At 42.3% G+C, this 21897-nt stretch overlaps 1 protein-coding gene across 1 annotated transcript in view; it reads right to left on the reverse strand.

The window, feature by feature from the left end:
- The window catches only part of LOC128695339 (uncharacterized protein MCAP_0864), a 139459-nt gene extending 117781 nt beyond the window's left edge, over positions 1 to 21678 (reverse strand). Inside the window, exons 1-2 of the mRNA XM_070095364.1 lie at positions 21520 to 21678; positions 3020 to 3227 (exon numbers count right to left, since the gene is read on the reverse strand). Coding sequence (XP_069951465.1) covers positions 3020 to 3227; positions 21520 to 21678 — 367 coding nt within the window. The remainder of the gene's footprint in view (positions 1 to 3019; positions 3228 to 21519) is intronic.
- Positions 21679 to 21897: the final 219 nt, after the last annotated feature.

Raw genomic sequence — 21897 nt, forward strand, 5'->3', positions numbered from 1 at the left:
TTAGCTTGTGAAAGTACTTTTGAGACGTTCAGTGCAACCTGGCTGTTGGGAAGAATTATGACTTTGTTGGGAGTGGTGTTGATGCGTCTAGAATTAATGATCTGAAGAGCTCTTTTCTTGAGGCATCATCATCGGGTTTTTCCTAAGAGCATACCGAATTTGTAGCCCTGAGTTTCTTGACGAGGAATGTACATACATTCACCAAACATTCACTGAGTTACATTTTCCTTCTTTTTTCATCAAAGACTGCAAGAAAAGAGCTCTTCAGATCATTAATTCTCCACGCATCAACACCACTCCCAACAAAGTTATAATTCTTCCCAACAGCCAGGTTGCACTGAACGTCTCAAAAGTACTTTCACAAGCTAACACCAGAGTCGCCATCGCTTCTAGCACTTCAATAAAGGATCTAACTAGGACAAAATCCAAGCACCATGAACCAGTCAATGCAGGAGTTTACACTATACCCTGTGGAGGCTGTGACAAGATTTACGTAGGTGAAACAGCAAGAAACCGCGACACCCTCCTCAATGAACACATTTACGCATGTAGGAACGATAACTTGAACAACGCCTGTGTACAACACCGAAATTCCACCAATCATCTCATGAAATTCAGAGACGCCCAATTAGTGATCAAAGAAACTAATTTCCGCAGACGCAAGTGCCTCGAATCAGCACTGATCGATGTTTCAATTACAATTAAACAAAACAACGGCAGCTTCACCATCTCCGGAATCCTAGCAAGAATCCTCCTGAAAACAGTAAACCCTTCCATCACATAGTCTCTCCTGTTATACTACACAAAGCACATTACAGGGAGTGAACACTGAAACAAGCTGCCTCTTTCCAGTCTACATTTGTCCAACCTATTTTTATGTTACCCAAGTAATAGCTTTTATATCCTTTTACTCATGTACGAATTAATTGCTCTACCATATTGTATTACTTTTGTCACTACCACTACTACTACTACTACTACTACCACTAGTGAACATCGAAATGGTACCTCACTAGTATTGCACCTCACTCTGAGCCTTTATATACCCTCTGTGTCCATGTATTGTTTGTAATGGCTTGATAAAGCTCCTGGAGAGCGAAACGTTGCCACAATAAATGTCACATTAGTTGCACTTGTGTCTTTTACTTTACAAATATATAAACAGAATAAATGTATATGATTTATATTGGTTAATATAAGAAGTGGGTACAACATCATTAAGTATATATACATTGAGAGACGGATCTTATATCTTATACTTACAGATTACTTTAATCCACTCTCTTCTCCCTCGTTCCTTCTCACCTGTTATTCGATATTTTCTGTGTTTTCCTTCCTTAACTGTGAACTAACAGTGATCCATGACCGACCGAAATGTCCCTTTCTAAGTGAGAAATATATGCAATTTAAAAAAAAAAAGTCACTAAAAGACGGAGAACACCAGATTTAAAGTCTTTTGCACTTTCTTGTGGTTTCAGGAGCTATGTTGCAAGAGTTGCATCAGTTAGTTAAAGGGATATAATTCTCTCAGAGGTAGGGCTGATGTGTGAGATCGCCTGTTTGCAATTGGTTTGCTCAAGTATTTGTGTACTGGCCCCGCCTCTTCAATGATCGCTACTAGGTACTCTCTCTCCCTGCTCCATGAGCTTTATCAAATCTCGTCTTAAAACTATGTATGGTTCCTGCCTCCACTACGTCACCTTTTAGACTATTCCACTTCCTGACAACTCTATGACTGAATAAATACTTCCTAACATCACTTTGATTCATCTGAGTCTCCAGCTTCCAATTGTGACCCCTTGTTTCTGTGTCCCATCTCTGGAACATCCTGTCTTTGTCAACCTTGTCAATTCCTCGCAGTATTTTATATGTCGCAGTCATGCCTACCCTAACCCTCCTGTTCTCCAGTGTCGTGAGGCCGATTTCCCTTAGCTTTTCTTCGTAGGTCATTCTCCTTAACTCTGGGACTAGTCTTGTTGGAAACCTCTGCCCTTTCTCTAATTTCTTGACGTGCTTGACCAGGTGTGGACTCCAAACTGGTGCTGCATATTTCAGTATGGGCCTGACGTACACTTTTTTGGGTTATCCTAGGTTCTCTACACATATGCTGCTATGTATGATAATTCTATGTAACTGTATTTGTGTATACCTGAATATACTTACTTACTTACTTACTTACTTACTTACTTACTAGTGTAGTGAGTCTTGAACGATTCCTTACTAAGGTGTCGGAACACTATTCTCAGGTTTGCCAGGCGCCCGTATGATGCAGCAGTTATCTGGTTGATGTGTGCTTCCGGAGACGTGCTCGGTGTTATGTTCACCCCAAGATCCTTTTCCTTGAGTGAGATTTGCAGCCTTTGGCCACATAGCCTATACTCTGTCTGCGTTTTTTTTTTTTTGTCCTTCCCGATCTTCATGACTTTGCATTTGGCGGGGTTAAAATCGAGAAGCCAGTTGCTGGACCATTCTTCCAGCCTGTCCAGGTCTCGTTGTAGTCCTACCTGATCCTCATCCGATTTAATTCTCCTCATTAACTTCACATCATCTGCAAACAGGGACACTTCTGAGTGTATCCCTTCCGTCATTTCATGTGTGTGTGTGTGTTTGTGTGTGTGTGTGTGTGTGTGTGTGTGTGTGTGTGTGTGTGTGTGTGTGTGTGTGTGTGTGTGTGTGTGTGTGTGTGTGTGTGTGTGTGTGCGTGTGTGTGTGTGTGATACACTAATACACACATGTGGGTTTGTTAAAAATTAAATTTTCACAAACTTCATCAAGTTCTTCAGAGCAGGGATTCTAACCCACTACACTGAAGTGCAACGCTCAAACACAGGATGAGAAATCTAGCTGCTGTGATCCTAATTCTGCAGAAATATAATGAATAAAGAAAGAATGGCATTAAGGTCGTCCTAATAATACCATACTGCTAGAGTTGCTGTCTTAAATACAGAATTCCCTAAAAGTGCGAACTGAATTTTCACAAATTCTTTGGTGCTACATAGGAAATTTCAGATATACTCACCATCATCTCCACTCATGGCACTCTTTATATTGATGTTAGCAGTAAAGTCAAGAAGCAGCTGCACGACATGAAAGTGTCCAGCAGCTGCTGCGTGATGGAGAGCTGCTCGGCCAGCGTCCTCACCTTCCTTCCACAGTTGGTCTACTCGAGCTCCTCTCTGCACTGCTGCCTCCACTTCTCTTATGTCCCCCAGCTTGCTGTTGATAATCTGCCGGGAGACCAAGTCCTCATGTCATTCTCAACAATGATCAGTCTAAACACTGTTTCCTAGAACAATTTACCTCCAATACTGGGAAATTTAGAGGATAAGGGACTGACTAAGCACTCATTGGTTAATGCAAAAAAAGTTGTCGAAGATGTATTTGGGGTTGTTGACTTCGAAAATGATACTTGGGTTTTCAAATTAGCTCTAGTTAGTGAGATATTGCATACCAACCCTCAATTAACACCGAACTTAGCCATAACGAGTGTATATGTATATGTAGTAACAATTTGTATAAATACGAAGAATCAATAAAGATTAAAATTTTATTTTTAACATATTTAATATTTACCGAAAGGAGATGTATCAACAGCGAAAACATGACAATACTGTCACTGTATGGTTAGTGAAACCTGTGTATAATGTTGAGGACAGTGCAATAACACGCAAAGCAACATTTTAAACTTTTGTGTGATAATACATAGTGTCAAGGTAATACATAGTGTGTGGGTAATACATAGAGTGTGGGTAATACATAGTGTGTAAGTAATACATAGTGTGTAGGTAATACATAGTGAGGGTAATACATAGTGTGTTGGTAATACATAGTGTGTGGGTAATACATAGTGTGTAAGTAATACATAGTGTGAAGGTAATACATATTGTGTGGGTAATACATAGTGTGTTGGTAAAACATAGTGTGTGGGTAACATATATTGAGTAGGTAATACATAGTGTGTGGGTAATACATAGTGTGTAAGAAATACATAGTGCGTAGGTAATACATAGTGAGGATAATACATAGTGTGTTGGTAATACATAGTGAGTAGGTAATGCAGAGTGTGTAGGTATTGCATAGTGTGTAGGTAATACATAGTGTGTGGGTAATACATAGTGTGTTGGTAATACATAGTGTGTAAGTAATACATAGTGAGTGGGTAATATATTGTGTGTTGGTAATACATAGTGTGTAGGTAATACACAGAGTGTAGGTAATACATAGTGTGTAGGTAATACATAGTGTGTGGGTAATACATAGTGTGTAAGTAATACATAGTGTGTAGGTAATACATAGTGTGTGGGTAATACATAGTGTGTTGGTAATACATAGTGTGTTGGTAATGCATAGTGTGTTGGTAATACATAGTGTGTTGGTAATACATAGTGTGTAGGTAATACATAGTGTGTAGGTAATACATAGTGTGTGGGTAATACATAGTGTGTAGGTAATACATAGTGTGTGGGTAATGCATAGTGTGTTGGTAATTCATAGTGTGTTGGTAATACATAGTGTGTAGGTAATACATAGTGTGTGGGTAATACATAGTGTGTAGGTAATACATAGTGTGTGGGTAATGCATAGTGTGTTGGTAATACATAGTGTGTTGGTAATTCATAGTGTGTAGGTAATACATAGTGTGTTTGTAAAACATAGTGTGTGGAAAATACATAGTGTGTTGGTAATACATAGAGTGTAGGTAATACATAGTGTGTGGGTAATACATAGTGCGTTGGTAATACATAATGTGTGGGTAATATACAGTGTTTGGGTAATACATAGTGTGTGGGTAATACATAGTGTGTTGGTAATACATTTTGTGTAATATATAGTGTGTAGGTAATACATAGTGTGTGGGTAATACATAGTGTATGATCAATACATAGTGTGTAGGTAATACATAGTGTGTGGGTAATACACAGTTTGTTGGTAATACATAGTGTGTGGGTAATACACAGTGCGTAAGTAATACATTGTGTGAAGGGAATACATAGTATGCAGGTAATACAAAATGTGTTGGTAATACATAGTGTGTAGGTGATACATAGTGTGCGGGTAATACATACTGTATTATTAACACATAGTGTGTAGGTAATTCACAGTGTGTAGGTAATACATAGCGTGTGGGTAATAAATAATCTGTTGGTAATACATAATGTGTTGGTAATACATAGTGTGTAGGTAATACATAGCGTGTGGGTAATAAATAATCTGTTGGTAATACATAATGTGTTGGTAATACATAGTGTGTAGGTAATACATAGTGTGTGGGTAAAACATAGCGTGTGGGTAATACATAGTGTGTTGGTAAAATATAGTGTGTGAGTAATACATAGTGTGTAGGTAATACACAGTGTGTTGGTCATACATAGTGTGTTGCAATACATAGTGTGTAGGTAATACATAGTGTGTTGGTAATACATTGTGTGTAGGTAATACATAGTGTGTTGATAATTAATAGTGTGTAGGCAATACATAGTGTGTAGGTAATACACAGTGTGTAGGTAATACATAGCGTGTAGGTAATACATAGTGTGTGAGTAATACATAATGTGTTGATAATACACAGTGTGTTGGTAATACATAGTGTGTAAGTAATACACAGTGTGTAGGTAATACATAGTGTGCGGGTGAAACATGGCGTGTAGGTAATATATAGTGTGTAGGTAATACATAGTATGTTTGTAAAACATAGTGTGTGGGTAATACATAGTGTGTAGGTAATACATAGTGTGATGGTAATACATAGTGTGTAGGTAATACTTAGTGTGTTGGTAATACATAGTGTGTAGGTAATACATAGTATGTTTGTAAAACATAGTGTGTGGGTAATACATAGTGTGTAGGTAATACATAGTGTGATGGTAATACATAGTGTGTAGGTAATACATAGTGTGTTGGTAATACATAGTATGTTGGTAATACATAATGTGTTGGTAATCCATAGTGTGTAGGTAATACATAGTGTGTTGGTAATACATAGTGTGTAGGTAATACATAGTGTGTTGGTAATACATAGTGTGTAGGTAATACATAGTGTGTAGGTAATACATAGTGTGATGGTAATACATAGTGTGATGGTAATACATAGTGTGTAGGTAATACATAGTGTGTAGGTAATACATAGAGTGATGGTAATACATAGTGTGTAGGTAATACATAGTGTGTTGGTAATACATAGTATGTTGGTAATACATAGTGTGTTGGTAATCCATAGTGTGTAGGTAATAAATAGTATGTTGGTAATACATAGTTTGTAGGTAATACATAGTGTGTAGGTAATACATAGTGTGTAGGTAATACATAGTGTGTTGGTAATACATAGTGTGTTGGTAATCCAGTGTGTAGGTAATACATAGTATGTTGGTAATACATAGTGTGTTGGTAATCCATAGTGTGTAGGTAATACATAGTGTGTAGGTAATACATAGTGCGTTGGTAATACATAGCATGTAGGTAATACATAGTGTGTTGGTAACACATAGTGTGTTGGTAATACATAGGGTGTAGGTAATACACAGTGTGTTGGTAATACATAGTGTGTTGGTAATACATAATGATTTGGTAATACACAGTGTGTATGTAGGTAATACATAGTGTGTTGGTAATACGTAGTGTATTGGTAGTACATAATGTGTTGGTAATACATAGTGAGTTGGCAATACAAAGTGCGTTGGTAATACATAGTGTGTAGGTAATACATAGTGTGTTGGTAATACATAGTTTGTAGGTATACATAGCGCGTTGGTAATATATAGTGTGTTGGTAATATATAGTGTTTTGGTAATACATAGTGTGTTGGTAATACATAGTGTGTTGGTAGTACACAGCGTGTTGGTAATACATAGTGTGTTGGTAATACATAGTGTGTTGGTAATATATTGTGTGTTGGTAATACATAGTGTGTTGGTGTTACATAGTTTGTTGTTTATACATAGTGTGTAGGTAATACATAGTGTGTTGGTAATACATAGTGTGTAGGTAATACATAGTGTGGAGGTAATACATAGTGTGTTGTTTATACATAGTGTGTAGGTAATACATAGTGTGTTGGTAATTCATAGTGTGTAGGTAATACATACCTGGAGTTTACCTGGAGAGAGTTTCGGGGGTCAACGCCCCCGCGGCCCGGTCTGTGACCAGGCCTCCTGGTGGATCAGCCCCTGATCAACCAAGCTGTTGCTGCTGGCTGCACGCAAACCAACGTACGAGCCACAGCCCGGCTGATCAGGAACTGACTTTAGGTGCTTGTCCAGTGCCAGCTTGAAGACTGCCAGGGGTCTGTTGGTAATCCCCCTTATGTGTGCTGGGAGGCAGTTGAACAGTGTCGGGCCCCTGACACTTATTGTATGGTCTCTTAACGTGCTAGTGACACCCCTGCTTTTCATTGGGGGGATGGTGCATCGTCTGCCAAGTCTTTTGCTTTCGTAGTGAGTGATTTTCGTGTGCAAGTTCGGTACTAGTCCCTCTAGGATTTTCCAGGTGTATATAATCATGTATCTCTCCCTCCTGCGTTCCAGGGAATACAGGTTTAGAAACCTCAAGCGCTCCCAGTAATTGAGGTGTTTTATCTCCGTTATGCGCGCCGTGAAAGTTCTCTGTACATTTTCTAGGTCGGCAATTTCACCTGCCTTGAAAGGTGCTGTTAGAGTGCAGCAATATTCCAGCCTAGATAGAACAAGTGACCTGAAGAGTGTCATCATGGGCTTGGCCTCCCTAGTTTTGAAGGTTCTCATTATCCATCCTGTCATTTTTCTAGCAGATGCGATTGATACAATGTTATGGTCCTTGAAGGTGAGATCCTCCGACATAATCACTCCCAGGTCTTTGACGTTGGTGTTTCGCTCTATTTTGTGGCCAGAATTTGTTTTGTACTCTGATGAAGATTTAATTTCCTCATGTTTACCATATCTGAGTAATTGAAATTTCTCATCGTTGAACTTCATATTGTTTTCCGCAGCCCACTGAAAGATTTGGTTGATGTCCGCCTGGAGCCTTGCAGTGTCTGCAATGGAAGACACTGTCATGCAGATTCGGGTGTCGTCTGCAAAGGAAGACACGGTGCTGTGGCTGACATCCTTGTCTATGTCGGATATGAGGATGAGGAACAAGATAGGAGCTAGTACTGTGCCTTGTGGAACAGAGCTTTTCACCGTAGCTGCCTCGGACTTTACTCTGTTGACGACTACTCTCTGTGTTCTGTTAGTGAGGAAATTATAGATCCATCGACCGACTTTTCCTGTTATTCCTTTAGCACGCATTTTGTGCGCTATTACGCCATGGTCACACTTGTCGAAGGCTTTTGCAAAGTCTGTATATATTACATCTGCATTCTTTTTGTCTTCTAGTGCATTTAGAACCTTGTCGTAGTGATCCAATAGTTGAGACAGACAGGAGCGACCTGTTCTAAACCCATGTTGCCCTGGGTTGTGTAACTGATGGGTTTCTAGATGGGTGGTGATCTTGCTTCTTAGGACCCTTTCAAAGATTTTTATGATATGGGATGTTAGTGCTATTGGTCTGTAGTTCTTTGCTGTTCTTTGCTGTGGAGGTAATACATAGTGTATTGTTTATACACAGTGTGTTGGTAATACATAGTGTGTTGGTAATACATAGTGTGTAGGTAATACATAGTGTGTAGGTAATACATAGTGCGTTGGTAATACATAGCATGTAGGTAATACATAGTGTGTTGGTAACACATAGTGTGTTGGTAATACATAGGGTGTAGGTAATACACAGTGTGTTGGTAATACATAGTGTGTTGGTAATACATAGTGTGTAGGTAGGTAATACATAGTGTGTTGGTAATACATAATGACTTGGTAATACATAGTGTGTATGTAGGTAATACATAGTGTGTTGGTAATACGTAGTGTATTGGTAGTACATAATGTGTTGGTAATACATAGTGAGTTGGCAATACATAGTGCGTTGGTAATACATAGTGTGTAGGTAATACATAGTGTGTTGGTAATACATAGTGTGTAGGTATACATAGCGCGTTGGTAATATATAGTGTGTTGGTAATATAGTGTTTTGGTAATACATAGTGTGTTGGTAATACATAGTGTGTTGGTAGTACACAGCGTGTTGGTAGTACATAGTGTGTTGGTAATACAGAGTGTGTTGGTAATACATTGTGTGTTGGTAATACATAGTGTGTTGGTGTTACATAGTTTGTTGTTTATACATAGTGTGTAGGTAATACATAGTGTTGGTAATACATAGTGTGTAGGTAACACATAGTGTGGAGGTAATACCTAGTGTGTTATTTATGCATAGTGTGTAGGTGACACATAGTGTGTTGGTAATACATAGTGTAGAGGTAATACATAGTGTGTTGTTTATACATAGTGTGTAGGTAACACATAGTGTGTTGGTAATACATAGTGTGTAGGTAATACATAGAGTGGAGGTAATACATAGTGTGTTGTTTATACGTAGTGTGTTGGTAATACATAGTGTGTTGGTAATACATAGTGTGTAGGTAATACATAGTGTGGAGGTAATACATAGTGGATCGCTCCTCCTGCAACGTCTTGGAGGTGTTCCACACCTCAACTTCACTGGTAAACTCTTCTTCAGGCTGAGGGACTGACCACCTCAAATTATTTCTCCGAGGTTAATGAACTCATTACATCATCTCCACGTCGCCACTACTCCTGATACGTACATTCCATTCTTTGCATTTTGACTGAAAACGCCTACCACGTAAGAGAAACGTTTCAGAATGAAGATATCCAACTGTTAGTATCATCACGTGATGCACAAAATTCTCGAGACAGCAGTGTATTGTCCAATAGTTAGGTATCTTAATGTCAACAACTTCCTCCACAGTTACCAGTCAGGTTTGTAATATAACTCAACTGATATATCTTTAATCAGTGAGGTGAAAAATAAACGGCTTGATGAAGTTCCTGGAGAGCGAAACGCTGCCACAGTAAAATATCACATTGCATCTGTGTCCTTTTACATAACAGGTTAAAATAAGAAATAAGATAAGATTTTGATGGGGTTTTTAACCCGGTGTGTTGGTCACCCGGGGTAACTCAGTAACGTCGTTGAGGATTGTCTTATATCCATTGGAGGCCTTTAATCTTGTTTTCCAGGATGCAACCCACACCAGTCGACTAACACCCAGGTATCTACTTACTTCTAGGTTAAAAAAGGAACAGGTGTAAGGGAATATACCCAAACGTCTTCACCAGTGCCGGGGATTGAACTACGGGCACTTAGTTTGTGAGCTGAGTGTTCTGTCAAGCGAGCCACAGGACACCATCCATAGATGCATGCGTAGGTATGACAAGGCCCAACAGGCTAGGAGGAAATGCGTATGGAAAGCTACGAAGGGCAGGACCAGGAACTAAGACTCGAACCCGGTTGGCTAGGTTGGAAACTCACTCGGTTCACATACTCAGGGGTTCAATCCCCGGCTTGAGTGGAAACATTGGATAAGTTTCCTTACACCTGCTGTCCCTCGTCACCTGGCAGAAAGTATGGACCTGGGTGTTAGTTGACTTGTGTGGGTCGCACCCTGGGGGACAATAATGAAGAACTTCAAGGGAAATAAGACATAGCCCCCCGATGACGCGCTGACTTTATTCGATTATCCTGGGTCGCTAACCCTTCATTGGGTTATCCTGGGTGGATAACCCTCCCCTGGGTTATTTAGGATGGATAACCCTCGTCTGGGTTATCCAGGTTGGCTAACCCTCAAAGTGTTAAAAATTCGAACAAATTTTTACCTTATTTTCAGAAGGCGCCTTAAGTTGTTTATCTGCAGAGCAAGGTCTATATTTATTTAAATTGGAGAGAGAGAGAGAGAGAGAGAGAGAGAGAGAGAGAGAGAGAGAGAGAGAGAGAGAGAGAGAGAGAGAGAGAGAGAGAGAGAGAGAGGGAGAGGGAGAGAGAGAGAGAGCAGCGGCAGGCCTTAGGAGTGACTTCGCTATTGCCTTCAGAGTGAACATCTAATATTATATGTGTTTTGTGCTATGTACTAGCATCTGGTGCTTTATAACAACGTGACTGGTACAATGCAACACAGTGATTTGTGTAACATCTTCCTTTAGTGGAAAACTGGAAGTATAAACAGTGTTTATTAAGTGATAGTGAGAAGGAAACACTTCCAGCTAGTCGGCTACTGCCGCCCGCCCTCACTACCCACCCGGCCTTAAACACCCCCACCGACGACATCACCACACACCCTCTCTCTCCTGTGAACTTCAAACCTACAAGCCTCCTCTGGGATGACTTCACACCGCAAAATAGCAAGATTATCTACGCTATCTGGCTATTGTCCCAGTAGATACTGCAGTGTTTGTGGGTATACCACAAGGGACAAATTTCTTCTTGGATGTAAGGAGCCTACTTGTTCCAACTACTGCCACACAGATTGCATTCCAGAAGAAGAATTTTGTTGCAGCCAGGTTGAAAATCTCAGAAAATTTAAGGATATCCATAATCCTGTGGTATATGTGGATACAAGCCTGGAGCTACAGGAGGAAGGTTCAGAAGTCCTACCTCAGGGACTCCTGTCCAAAGATCAAGACTGCCCTCTTGGGCTGTGTTGTAAAGTTGCAGCTACGATAATCCATCACAGGGAAGCACTTCATGAGCTCCTCTAATCATTAGATAACCTACAAGCTATTGTAGAAGGCCAGTGCAAGCCTGCATCAAGTGACGTAAGCTGCTCAGCTGATGGTGACACTATTGACAAAGACTGGAAGTCCCACACTGAGCTTAACTCAGGGGTAAATAACTGGTGGAATTCTGTCATCGCTAAGGTCCCACAGACTAACAGAGTTCAAAACAGTACCTTTGGGAATTCTAACACAATTCCTCTGACCACCACAGAGGGAACAAATCCTCTTCCCAGCAACGAGGGAAGCCTTGGACCTGTTAATTCTCCTACACCTGACATCTCTGCTTCAGCCACTGCCAGTCTACTTGGCAGTGCACATACCATCTCTGATCCTACACCTGTCAGCACACCTGCCGACACTATTCCAGAATCTGGTAGTAGTGCTTCGTCAGCAAGTTCTGAGCCAGGAGTTTCTCCACCAGAGATCGGTGCAGTTAATAATCAGGGAACCTTCACTGCACCTGATCACCTACTGTGCCAAAGTACGAACAGCAGTGACACATATGTCAGAACTGGTAGACGACGGGGCAGAGGACGTGGAGGAGGACGTGGAGGAGGACGTGGAGAAGGAAGACATCTACAGCCGTCTCACCCTCCACTAACACAGTTCCAGCGGCAGAATCTGAGGACAAATCTGCAAAACACAGGAGGTGCAACAAATCCTAGTCCACCCTCCCAGGCACCTAGGCTGTGCTCCCGCTGTCACCGGAAGGGGCACACTGCCAACAACTGCCTGCGAGATACCAGGTGTAATTACTGCTACAAGAAAGGACATAAGGAGGACCAGTGTCGGAAGAAAAAGGAACTAGACAGACAGGGCCACCTGTTTAGAGACCTGTTCTCAGAACAAACCAGCAGGATCTCTGAATTGGTGAACACTCTCACACGTCACCCACTTAGCTACTCCTATCCCAGCCCAGCAGGTGGGATTGTGCCTTATACAAGACCACAGACCTACATCCCTGCAGCTGCCTCAGTACCCTACCTCTCTCAAGGGCAGGCACCTTACAGTCCCTACACACCCACCACCTCAAGCTGACCACTTCATCATGAGGAGCCAGTCTATCAGCATCCTGTCGGCCAACATTAGAGGTTTCATCACTAAAGTTGGAGAGCTCACACATAGTTTTGTGAACACTCGACGTCCCGACATGATAGCTGTTGTTGAAACATTTTTGGATGACAGGGCTCCAGAAAATTTTGCAAGAATTGCTGGCTACACCTCATGGATGAGAAGAGACAGGCAAGGGCAAGGAGGAGGTGTTGCTGTGTGCTTCTCTAAAAGTGTTCATGCCCTGCACATTGATGTTGCAACCCCTACACATCTTGAAATGATGTTCTTCAAGCTCTGTATAAACACTAGTACCTCTGTACTAGCATGTGCAATGTACAGACCTCAGTGGCAACATGCAGACCCCATCAACTTCCTAATGGAAAATATTGACTCCCTTCTGCTACAACACAACTGTCAACATATTATAATTGTTGGTGACCTCAACCAGCACCTTATACAGAGGGACTTTGATGACCTTCTTGCAGTGTTTGACATGAAAAACTTTGTTGATTTCCCTACTCATATCTCTGGCTCCTCCCTTGACCCAGTAGTGAGTGATCTGGCAGAAGGCATAGTCACTTGTCAACCCCTCGGCTACTTTGGATCGTCTGACCACAAGGCTGTTTTTACGACACTTAAGATCCCAACAGAACGAGGTGCGGAGTCCACACGCACAACCTGGCTATGGGAAAGGGGTAATTGTCCAGCCCTTTGCTCTGAGCTCGCCACCACCGATTGGAATGCTCTTCTCCAAGGAGATGTTGACAACCAAGTGAAAGCCTTCACTGGATACATCCTTAATCTACAACAAGAACACATTCCTCACCGGCAATATGTGACGAAGCCTACAGATCAGCCTTGGTTTGGCTTTCGTTGTAGAGAGGCTGCTACTGCTAAGTACAAAGCATGGCGAAGGTATAAGAGACATCCTACCACCTATAACAGGAACTTGCACAGGCAAGCCTGTAGGCATACGGGTGATGTTCAAAAGTGGGCCATTGCTAAATGGGAGGTGGACACTAAAAGAAAGCTTGCATCAGGTAGGGTAGGCTCCAAAACCTGGTCGTCCCTGGTCAAGGACAGACAAGGTTATCTGCCTGATGAACTTATTCCACCTCTAAATCGACAGGATGGGACCACCTCTACTAGTAGTCTAGAGAAGGTGGACCTCTTTGCTGAACACTTTGCTACCAAAATGCAAGTTCCTGCTCCAGCAAGGGTCCTTCCTTGGCTAGCTGGAAGAACTGTGTCAAAACTGTCAGTGGTGACAATAGGGCAGGAGGAGGTGCATTTCCTTCTTAAATCGCTGGACCAAGAAAAGGCTGTGGGCCCAGACAAGTTGAGCCCAAGATTGTTGAGATGTTCAGACCAGCTAGCAGCACCTCTAACTCGCATCTTTCAGCACTGCCTAGTACAGTGTAAATAGCCCTCTCTATGAAAAGAGGCAAATGTAGTCCCTGTTCACAAAAAGAAGAGCAGAGCAGAAATCAGCAATTACAGACCAGTATCACTCCTGTCAATCACTGGTAAGATCCTAGAGACAATAATCTCAAGACAAATGACAGAGTTTTTTGACTACCACTCACTACTTTATGATCGTCAATATGGCTTCAGGAAAGGTTACTCTGCTGCTGATCTGTTGTTAAACCTCTCCACTAAGTGGCACCAGTCACTGGATGAATCCAAAGTCAGCTGTGTGGTAGCACTGGACATTGCTGGTGCTTTCGACCGGGTGTGGCACCAGGGCCTCTTAGCAAAACTTCAAGCACTGGGAATTGCAGGCTCTACGCTATGTCTCCTCAGTGATTACCTTCATGGTAGATCTCTAAGGGTAGTCCTCAATGGAACGGAATCAGCAAGGCATCCTATTGGGGCAAGCGTTCCACAAGGAAGCGTGCTGGGACCATTGTTATGGAATGTCTACTTCAACGACCTTCTTCATCTCATCCCAGAATCACATGCATATGCAGACGACTGTACACTGACATTCACTTATCCAAGAGAAGAAATGCCAGCTGCTCTAAGCTACATCAATCACCAGCTGAGAGCTATATCAGCTTGGGGAAATGGATGGCAAGTAACATTTGCACCTGAGAAAACGCAAATGATGATCGTCTCTAGGCACCATGATGGTAATGCTGGTGCAGTAGTAAGGATGAATGGGAGGATGTTGGCACCTGGAGAAGTTGATATCCTTGGGGTGAAATTTGATACCAAACTAACCATGAAGAACCATGTTGTAAATCTTGCAAACAAGGCAGCCACGAAGCTTACAGCACTTCGCCGTATCTCGCATCTGCTTGACAGTAGGGGTTGCAAGATCCTGTACGAGGCGCAAGTTCGCTCACAACTTGAGAATGCTCCACTTTCTTGGTTTGCCTGCCCCCCCCCCCTCATCTGCGACTGCTTGACAGAGTAGAGAACAGAGCAAGACGTCTCATCTCTCGCCTGGACCCATCCTGGATAGATCTGTCATTTCAGCAGAGCCTTCAACATAGGAGGGATGTGGGTGGCCTTACTGTTATGTACAAGGCCAATATTGTCAAAATACCACACTTGGATCCACTTCGAGGACAGCATGAAACAAGCTTTTATGCCACAAGACGGGCAGAAAGCAGCAACTTCACTCTGGCTGTTCCCTTCTCCAAAACATCACTCCATCTGAGATCATACATACCCAGGATGACTCGAGTATGGAACACATTCGTACAGCATAATGATGTCAACGAGATAAAGTCAGTTGATCAAATGAAAATGCTGGCCCACAGATGGCTCCAACTTCATCCTGTTCCCTACTTGTATGTCGCATAACAAAAAAAAATGCTTTCAAATTAGCTGATGTAGGTAACAGCTCTTAGCTTGCTAATAAAGTTAGGAATCCTTAACCTGTAAATAGCTTGTCAATAAAGCTAGGGATCCTTAACCTTGTCAAACCCTGTGTAAAAAAAAAGAGAGAGAGAGAGAGAGAGAGAGAGAGAGAGAGAGAGAGAGAGAGAGAGAGAGAGAGAGAGAGAGAGAGAGAGAGAGAGAGAGAGAGAGAGAGAGAGAGAGAGAGAGAGATAGACAGACAGACAGACAGACAGACAGACAGACAGACAGACAAGGTTATCTGCCTGATGAGCTCATTCCACCTCTAAATCGACAGGATGGGACCACCTCTACTAGTAGTCAAGAGAAGGCGGACCTCTTTGCTGAACACTTTGCTACCAAAATGCTAGTTCCTGATCCAGCGAGGGACCCTCCTTGGCTAGCTGCAAGAACTGTGTCAAAACTGTCAGTGGTGACAATAGGGCAGGAGGAGGTGCATTTCCTTCTTAAATCGCTTGACAAAGAAAAGGCTGTGGGCCCAGACAAGTTGAGCCCAAGATTGTTGAGATGTGCAGACCAGCTAGCAGCACCTCTAACTCGCATCTTTCAGCTCTGCCTAGTACAGTGTAAATGGCCCTCTCTATGGAAAGAGGCAAATGTAGTCCCTGTTCACAAAAAGAAGAGCAGAGCAGAAATCAGCAATTACAGACCAGTATCACTCCTGTCAATCACTGGTAAGATCCTAGAGACAATAATCTCAAGACAAATGACAGAGTTTTTTGACTACCACTCACTACTTTGTGATCGTCAATATGGCTTCAGGAAAGGTTACTCTGCTGCTGATCTGTTGTTAAACCTCTCCACTAAGTGGCACCAGTCACTGGATGAATCCAAAGTCAGCTGTGTGGCAGCACTGGACATTGCTGGCGCTTTCGACCGGGTGTGGCACCAGGTTCTCTTAGCAAAACTTCAAGCACTGGGAATTGCAGGCTCTACGCTATGTCTCCTCAGTGATTACCTTCATGGTTGATCTCTAAGAGTAGTTCTCAATGGAACGGAATCAGCAAGACATCCTATTGGGGCAAGTGTTCCACAAGGAAGCGTGCTGGGACCATTGTTATGGAATGTCTACTTCAACGACCTTGTAATAAAGTTGGTAGAATTACCGACAATATGTAAAGTAAAAGGACACAAGTGCAAATAATGTGACATTTTATTGTGGCAACGTTTCGCTCTCCAGGAGCTTTATCAAACCATTACAAACAATACATGGACACAGAGGGTATATAGGCTCAGAGTGAGGTGCAATACTAGTGAGGTACCATTTCGATGTTCACTAGTGGTGGTAGTAGTAGTAGTAGTAGTGACAAAAGTAATACAATATGGTAGAGCAATTAATTCGTACATGAGAAAAAGGATATAAAAGCTATTACTTGGGTAACATAAAAATAGGTTGGACAAATATAGACTGGAAAGAGGCAGCTTGTTTCAGTGTTCACTCCTTGTATGTGCTTGTGTAGTATAACAGGAGAGACTATGTGATGGCAGGGTTTACTGTTTTCAGGAGGATCCTTGCTAAGACTTCGGAGATGGTGAAGCTGCCGTTGTTTTGTTTAATTGTATTCGAAACATCGATCAGTGCTGATTCGAGGCACTTGCGTCTACGGAAATTAGTTTCTTTGATCACTAATTGGGCGTCTCTGAATTTCATGAGATGATTGGTGGAATTTCGGTGTTGTACACAGGCGTTGTTCAAGTTATCGTTCCTACATGCGTAAATGTGTTCATTGAGGCGGGTGTCGAGGTTTCTTGCTGTTTCACCTACGTAAATCTTGTCACAGCCTCCACAGGGTATAGTGTAAACTCCTGCATTGACTGGTTCGTGATGCTTGGATTTTGTCCTGGTTAGATCCTTTATTGAAGTGCTAGAAGCGATGGCGACTCTGGTGTTAGCTTGTGAAAGTACTTTTGAGACGTTCAGTGCAACCTGGCTGGTGGGAAGAATTATAACTTTGTTGGGAGTGGTGTTGGTGTGTGGAGAATTAATGATCTGAAGAGCTCTTTTCTTGCAGTCTTTGATGAAAAAAGTAGGAAAATGTAACTCAGTGAATGTTTGGTGAATGTATGTACATTCCTCGTCAAGAAACTCAGGACTACAAATTCGGTATGGTCTTAGGAAAAACCCGATGATGATGCCTCTTTTGGTCTTGGTATCTTGACTGGAATAGAAGTGTGTGAGATCATTTTTATTGGTGGGTTTCCGATAAACGTGAAATCTTAGGTTGTTGTCTACTTTGTGAATGAGGACGTCGAGGAAAGGTAGCTTGTCATTGGACTCTTCTTCTAGTGTAAACTGGATCGCCGGTTCAACTGCGTTGAGCCTTGCCTGAAGATCCCGTACATCAAAACGTTTGGGAGTTATTACGAGGACGTCGTCCACGTAATGTAACCAAGTGACGCTTGAAGGGATGATGTTGGCGAAGTGTTCGGACTCTAGGTGTTCCATGTATAAGTTGGCTAGGACGGCACTGATGGGGGACCCCATTCCTATGCCGTAGGTTTGTTTGTAGAGCTTGTTATTGAAAGAAAATCAGTTGAAATTAACACAGAGTTCAATCAAGTCAACAAAATCTCCGGGAGGTAGAGGAAGATTAAGGTCCTGATTGACTTTACGTCGTAGAACCTCGATGGCTTTTTTGGTAGGTACTTTTGTGAAGAGGGAATTCACATCCAAACTGCTTAGTTTCTTGTTACGGATGGAGAGGTTACGGATGCGGTTGAGAAGGTCGCCTGAGTGTTTAAGATGAGCGGGGCTGATGGTCCCCAGAAGGCAGGAAAGATGTTTGGCAAGAACTCCGGCTAGTTTGTGTGGAGCACTGCCTATTCCTGACGTGATTGGTCTCTTTATGGGTCTTGGGTAAACCATACATGTGTGCTGGTTTAGGGTTGCTTGGTTACAAGTACAGAAGTTTCTTCCCTTCTCTAGTGCGTTTGAGTATTTGTCTGGTTTTGTATAGAAAATCTTTGGTGAGCGTCTCCCACTGTTGAGTGCTGATGGGTTCGTATGTAGATTGATCATTCAAAAGGTCCATCATTTTAGTGTTGTAGTCACTGGTGTTGAGTATGACGACTCCACCTCCTTCGTCGGCGGTGGTGACGATAATGTTGGGGTCGTTGGCGAGGTTCTTAAGGGCAGTGATGTATCGTCTAGGAAGATTAGAAGAAGAAGGTTACCATAAAGCTGCAGTGAGAAGGTCCTGTATATAACATTTCTGGAAGTTGCTGTCACTGTGTCTATGGTTCCTGGTAACTAGATTGAGTTGATAGTTAGGTTTGCGTATGTTGGTGGTAAATTTGAGTCCCAGACTCAGTGCTTGTTTCTCGTAGTCGGTTAAGGTGCGTGACGATAAGTTGTATATCAGGGATTCGAGTCCCATTTCCTTCCATCGACTGTTAGTGCAGAGGTACTGAAAAGGCTGTGGGCCCAGACAAGTTGAGCCCAAGGTTGTTGAGAAGATGTGCAGACCAGCTAGCAGCACCTCTAACTCGCATCTTTCAGCACTGCCTAGTACAGTGTAAATGGCCCTCTCTATGGAAAGAGGCAAATGTAGTCCCTGTTCACAAAAAGAAGAGCAGAGCAGAAATTAGCAACTACAGACCAGTGTCACTCCTGTCAATCACTGGTAAGATCCTTGAGACAATAATCTCAAGACAAATGACAGAGTTTTTTGACTACCACTCACTACTTTGTGATCGTCGATAAGGCTTCAAAAAGGTCACTCTGCTGCTGATCTGTTGTTTAACCTCTCCACTATGTGGCACCAGTCATTAAACTAATCTAACATCAGCTGTGTAGTACACAAATAACCCGCACATAAAAGAGAGGAGCTTACGACGACGTTTCGGTCCGACTTGGACCATTTACAAAGTCGAACATCAAAATGGTATACAATACCGACAGGTTGGTAGGTAAGACACATAGGCCTAACTGTTGCCTATGTGTCTTACCTACCATTTACAAAGTCACACTAACCAGAAGTGGAGCAGGACGGCTATATATAAGCAGGAAGAGGTGGTGGTGGTGGTGGTGGTGGTGGTGTTGGTAGTAGTAGAAGTAGTAGTAGTAGCAGTAGTAGTAGTAGTAGTAGTAGAAGTAGTAGTAGTAGTAGTAGTAGTAGTAGTGGTGGTAGTAGCAGTAGTAGTGGTAATAGTGGGGAACTAAGGAGGAGAACTAAGGAACAGAAACACGCGACAGAAGAAAGACAAAAAAAAAAAAAAGGAAAGAGGAAAGGGGAAAAGGGAGAAGAAGAAAAAATGAGGAATCAGGTTAAGTCACGGGTGTTGTGAAGTTTGGAGCATTTTACAATGTAGTGGGAGAGGAAGGCATCTACAGAGACGAAGCCAGGGCTAAGGTTCATACAAGGAAAGTTGTGTATTAGAGAGGATTCAACCAGACCGCGGCTGTTAAAGTTGGAAGTAGGGAAGACAGTTTTAGCAGAAGACCAGTCAATAGGATGGCTATGGTCTCTGACGTGACAGAAAACAGCATTGTTAGTGTCGGCATGCCTAACACTATTTTTGTGCTCCCTAAGTCTGTCAGAAAGAGATCGACCAGTTTCTACAAAGTATTGAAGAGAACAGGAGGAGCAAAAAAAGGCACGGTATTGTGCCTTTTTTTGTTATTTAGCTGTGTAGTAGCTGTGAACATTGCTGGTGCTTCCGACCGAGTATGACACCAGAGACTCTTGGCAGAACTGAAAGCACATGAAGTCTCTGGTTCTTCACTATACCTCTTCAGTGATTACCTTCAAGGTAGATCCATAACGGGGCAGAGTCAACAAGACACTATTTGTGCAAGTGTTCCACAGGGAAATGTTTGGGCCAATATTATGGAATGTTTACTTTGATGACCATCTTCAACTCCTTCCAGGATCCCATGCATATGCAGACGACTGTACTCTGACACTTACTTATCCAAGATAGGAAGTGCTCCACTTTCTTGGATTGTTTACCGCCGTCTCATCCAGGACTGCTTGACAAAATAGAGAACAGGGAAATACAACTCATCTCTCGTCAGGACCCGACCTGGACGGATCTATCATTTGAGTAGTCTGCAGCATAGGAGGGATGAGGATGTCCTTAGTGTTAACAAGGTACCACACTTGCCTCCACTTCGAGGACAGCGAGAAGACGGGAGCAAACAGCAACTACACTCTGGCTATACCTTCACAACAACATCACTTCATCTGACATCATTCATTCCATTCCTCGAGTCTGAGCTTTTTCACACGATATGATAGTAGATAAAATAAAGTCAGTTAGCTAATTGAATTCGGTGGCCCACAGATGGTTCCAACTTCATCCAACTCCCTAATTCGTATGTCTCATAAAACTAAAACGGCTTTCAAATGAGCTGAGACAGTTAATAGCTTTTACCTTGTAAATAAAGATAAGAACTGTTAATCTAACGCTGTAAAATCACTGTGGATAAAAAAGAGTAACAGATATTGAGGGAGATGGTGTGAGTATGAATCTGAGTACTCATATATTTTTATTCACCAATTTGTGCTTGCAGGGGTCAAGTCACAAGTCACAAGTAGACTCTCTCTCCCTGCTCCGAGAGCTTTATCGTATCTCTTCTTAAAGCTATGTACGGATCCTTCCTCTACTACATCGCTTTCCAGATTATTCCAATTTCTGACAATTCTATAACTGAAGAAATACTTTCTAACGTCCTTGTGACTCATCTGAGTTTTCAGCTTCCAGTTATGACTCCTTGTTGCTGTGCCTCATCTATGAAACATTTTGTCCCTATCCACTTTGTCAATTCCTCTTAATATTTTGTATGCTGTTATCATGTCCTCCCTATCCTTCTAGTCCTCCAGTGTCATCAGATTGATTTCCTCATTCTCTCCTCAATGGACATGCCCCTTAACTCCTGGACTAGTCCCTTTGCAAATCTTTTCCCTTTCTCTAATTTCTTGATGTGCTTGACCAGGTGTGGGTTCCATACCGGTGCTGCAAACTCTAATATGGGCCTGACGTTCACAGTGTACAGTGTTTTGAATGTCACCTGGCTTAGGTGACGAAACGCTATTCTTAGGTTTGTCAGGCGCCCAGATGCTGCAGGAGTTATTTGGTTCATGTGCGCCTCAGGAGATGTGCTCGGCATGTTGCTCACCGCAAGATCCTTTTTCTTTGAGTGAGGTTTGCCGTCTTTGGACCTCAAACTTCATGCCTTTATGCTTTGTGGGGTTAAACTACAGGAACAATTTGTTGGACCAGGTTTGCAACATGTCCAGATTCCTATGTATTCCTTTCTGATCCTCATCTAGTTGAATTCTACGCATTAGCTTCACATTGTTTGAAATTATCCATTCCGTCATGTCAT

Source organism: Cherax quadricarinatus, chromosome 50 (assembly GCF_038502225.1).
Source record: "Cherax quadricarinatus isolate ZL_2023a chromosome 50, ASM3850222v1, whole genome shotgun sequence".
In the NCBI taxonomy this organism is placed as follows: Eukaryota; Metazoa; Arthropoda; class Malacostraca; order Decapoda; family Parastacidae; genus Cherax; species Cherax quadricarinatus.